Source organism: Echinococcus granulosus (assembly GCF_000524195.1).
Source record: "Echinococcus granulosus chromosome Unknown EG_S00205, whole genome shotgun sequence".
In the NCBI taxonomy this organism is placed as follows: domain Eukaryota; kingdom Metazoa; phylum Platyhelminthes; class Cestoda; order Cyclophyllidea; family Taeniidae; genus Echinococcus; species Echinococcus granulosus.
The window spans coordinates 13017-16188 of record NW_020170585.1 but is presented as its reverse complement, the minus strand read 5'-3'; the positions used below and the strand labels follow the sequence as shown (position 1 = coordinate 16188).

The 3172-nt window shown below is 39.1% G+C and overlaps 1 protein-coding gene across 1 annotated transcript in view; it reads right to left on the bottom strand. All coding sequences in view use genetic code 11, as the record gives it.

Annotated features, from left to right (window-relative positions):
- Window positions 1-3172, bottom strand: part of EGR_10277 (hypothetical protein) — a gene marked incomplete at both ends in the record, with an annotated part of 8450 nt that overhangs the window by 2356 nt on the left and 2922 nt on the right. The window contains 3 exons of the mRNA XM_024499526.1: window positions 1434-1526; window positions 2051-2094; window positions 2163-2344. Of these exons, the coding sequence (XP_024346055.1) occupies window positions 1434-1526; window positions 2051-2094; window positions 2163-2344 (319 nt within the window). The remainder of the gene's footprint in view (window positions 1-1433; window positions 1527-2050; window positions 2095-2162; window positions 2345-3172) is intronic.

Genomic DNA, 3172 nt, shown 5'->3' with positions numbered 1-3172 from the left:
GGAAGAAACGAAGAGGATGGCTAAATGAAGAATAGTGCACAATTTCTTTTCGTTTATGATTACATTGTCTGCCTGTCTGTCTGTAAAAAGTTTGTTTTCAGATAAGTGGTGCTTCTAGAGACTTATAGCTTCCTCCTCATATTTATCCACACGCTGTAGAGGATTTGCAAAACTTTAAGAGTTAGATCTTTAATATCTGTTGATCTTTAATGCTTGGTATTCCTCAAAAGAATGACGAAACTATGGGTAAGGGAAGTACGTACGTTAAAGGTGCCTCCAACCCAATAATTCGGATTCACGATTTATCAACTTAAATATTTTCGCTTTTTTTTCTCCAATTTGCTCACAGCTTCGGCGCCCTTTAGCACATCCATTCGAACTAATTGACTTGATAAACAAAACTTGATAGTTTTAATTTAATGTGATGCAAAGAATATTGGAAGCGGAGTGTTAGTGACGAAAGAATAAAGGTAGGCAGTTGACCTTGAGTTAGGCTAGTGACTAGTTTTCTGACTACCATGGGCACAGTTGAGTAGATATAACGAAATTCGTTTGCAGGCTTGCAAATTGCACTCTAATGTGAGTGTTGAAGGGTTGCAATGGGGCATTTTCCTGTTTGATATTGGTTTGATTGAGCAGGTCTCATTGGCGCCGCTCCGAATGTCTGTTGACTTTGAGTTAGGCTTGTGAATCATTGCCTACCTCCGTTGACACAATTGAGTAGATTTAACTGAACTTTTTCATGCTGGCAAATTGCACTTGCATTTGAGGTTTGAAGCATCGTTTTGCGGCCGCATTCTGGTCACTTTTGGCTTGACTGAGCAAATCGGGTTGACGTCCTTGCGAATGACCGTTGACCTTGAGTAAGGCTAGTGAGTATTTTCCTGACGACCATGGGCACAGTTGAGTAGATTTAATGGAACTCGTTTGCATGCTGCAAAATGGCACTTGAATAGGAGATTTGAAGTGTCGTATTGTAGCCTAATATTGGTCAGTTTTGGTTTGACTTCGCGAATCCCATATACTTCTTTCCCAATATCTGTTGACCTTGTTTTACGCCAGTGAATACACTCAGGCCATCCTGTTCACTGTTAAGTACATTTAATCAAACTCGTTTCTATTTTTCCAAATTGCGCATGAAAGTGACATTTAAATGATCGCATTGTGGTCTGTTCTTGGTTGGTGTTGGCCTGAATGCGCGAATCGTATCGGCTTCTCTTCGAATTACTGTCGACCTTAAGTTACACTAGTAAATACATTACGACTGTCCTATTCACCTTTGGGCAGATACAATCAAATTCATTTCCACGTTTCCAAATTGCACTCGAATTGGAGATTTGAACGATTGTATTGTAGCCTGTTCTTGGTCGGTGCTGGCTTGACTGCGCGAATCTCGTAAACTTCTCTCCGGATGATTGTCGACCTCTAGTTACCCTACTGATTTCATTTTAACTCTAGATGGGATTCCTGCTATTTTTTGGCGTTTATTTGCATTTTGTCCTTCCCGTCTTAACTTGCGTTCTTTTCTATAAATAGCATATTGTTACTTTGAGTCAACGTGTATATACCGTGTCCTTGTTATATTTGTCTTTTTTTAACTTCTACTATCTAAGCTGTTTGGACTTCTGAGGTGTGATTTGAAGTCTTCGTCCGCCTTTAGCCCTTTTAGACATATATGATTGGATCTTTTCTATAATTTCAATTGCAGAATGATACTTCTTGCGTCTGATGGCATTGCTGTTTAAATAGACTTCAGGCGGGGGTCAAGTCTTGATATTTGTAAGTTCCTCTCAATGCACTGATCCGCATGTTCTAATAAATGTTTCTGAAGAGAAGTAGAAGTAGGTAATTGAGCCTGAACTTGCTGGCCTCAGTTGACTCAAGTTTACATTTACAGACTGCGCTCTTCGCATTTGTGCTTTTTTGTCAGTCTTATTATAAAATTTGGCACTTTACATTTTGCATTACGCATTCACATCAAATTGCATAAAATTAGACTTGATGACCACTTACAATATAAATGGGATATTAGGGTAGTAAAAGCACATACCCTAAGCGATATTCGGAGGGTTGTTTTTCACTTCTAAATATTAACTAATAAACATTAGAGAATTGCAGGAGTGCTAGTATTTGAATGCGATATCAGTGGACTTTTCTCATACCCTAGTAGCGACATTAGAAATTCGTTTGTTTTTCACCTTTTGTGCTTGATACATGATATACGAAGGAAGAAATATGGATGTCGGTCCATCTGGAGTCCCAGCCGCCTTTGCTACTGTTGTTGCAGCAGAATTTGCAATGGCGATGGATATCGTTGTGGATGATCTTGGTGAGTTTCCCTCACCTTACAGTGATTTCCATCACCACATTACTTCTTTTTCCATCAGAATATGTTTTCCTGCCATTTAAACATCCACACCACGGTGATATTTGTATTTACGCTAAATTCCCACACTCTCAAATAGTTTGGTTCAGTCAAGCCACGGATTTGCTTAATCACGCAATTCGTTTAGATTGTAAACGCCTATCTTGGTCAGCAGTTGTGCAGGCCCAGCCCTCATATCAAATCCTTCTTGCCTCAGGCTTGTCTGTTTTGAGGAAAGGCAATTTGGAAATCCTTGAACTTGATCAGGATTTTTTTACTTTATCAACGCGTTAATATACCGAAGCTCGCTTATCAATAAACTTTTTTGCTTCCTTATTTGTTGAGAGGATTCAAAATTTGCGTGATTTGGCTTTGTCCGTTCAATTATTTCCAAACACAGTCACTGCCATGTTTTCAGCGACAACTATCCAGGTGTTTTATCGTTCCCATTAGGTTTTAGCCAACTCAGTCATTGATGAAGGGAAATAAATGTGCAGGTCTCCTTAGTCAATGGTGAACCTACACTGCTTCTTTCTGATTTTGAATTAGCTTTTCTTTCGATGCGGCAACTTGGCGCGTTCATTCGCTATATGGTGGTTTAGTAGCCGTACTACACATGTGACACCGGTTTCTGAGAAATAGAGATAGGAAATGAAAATTACGACCTTTTAATGATATATAGTCGGCGTTCTTTTTTTAGATCATGAAATTCATGAAGCCCATTAAATTTATACACAAATGTCCAGTTCATCCTACCCAGAAAGGTGGTTTGTAACTGATCAGTTAGCCAATTTCAAAACTGTTCTA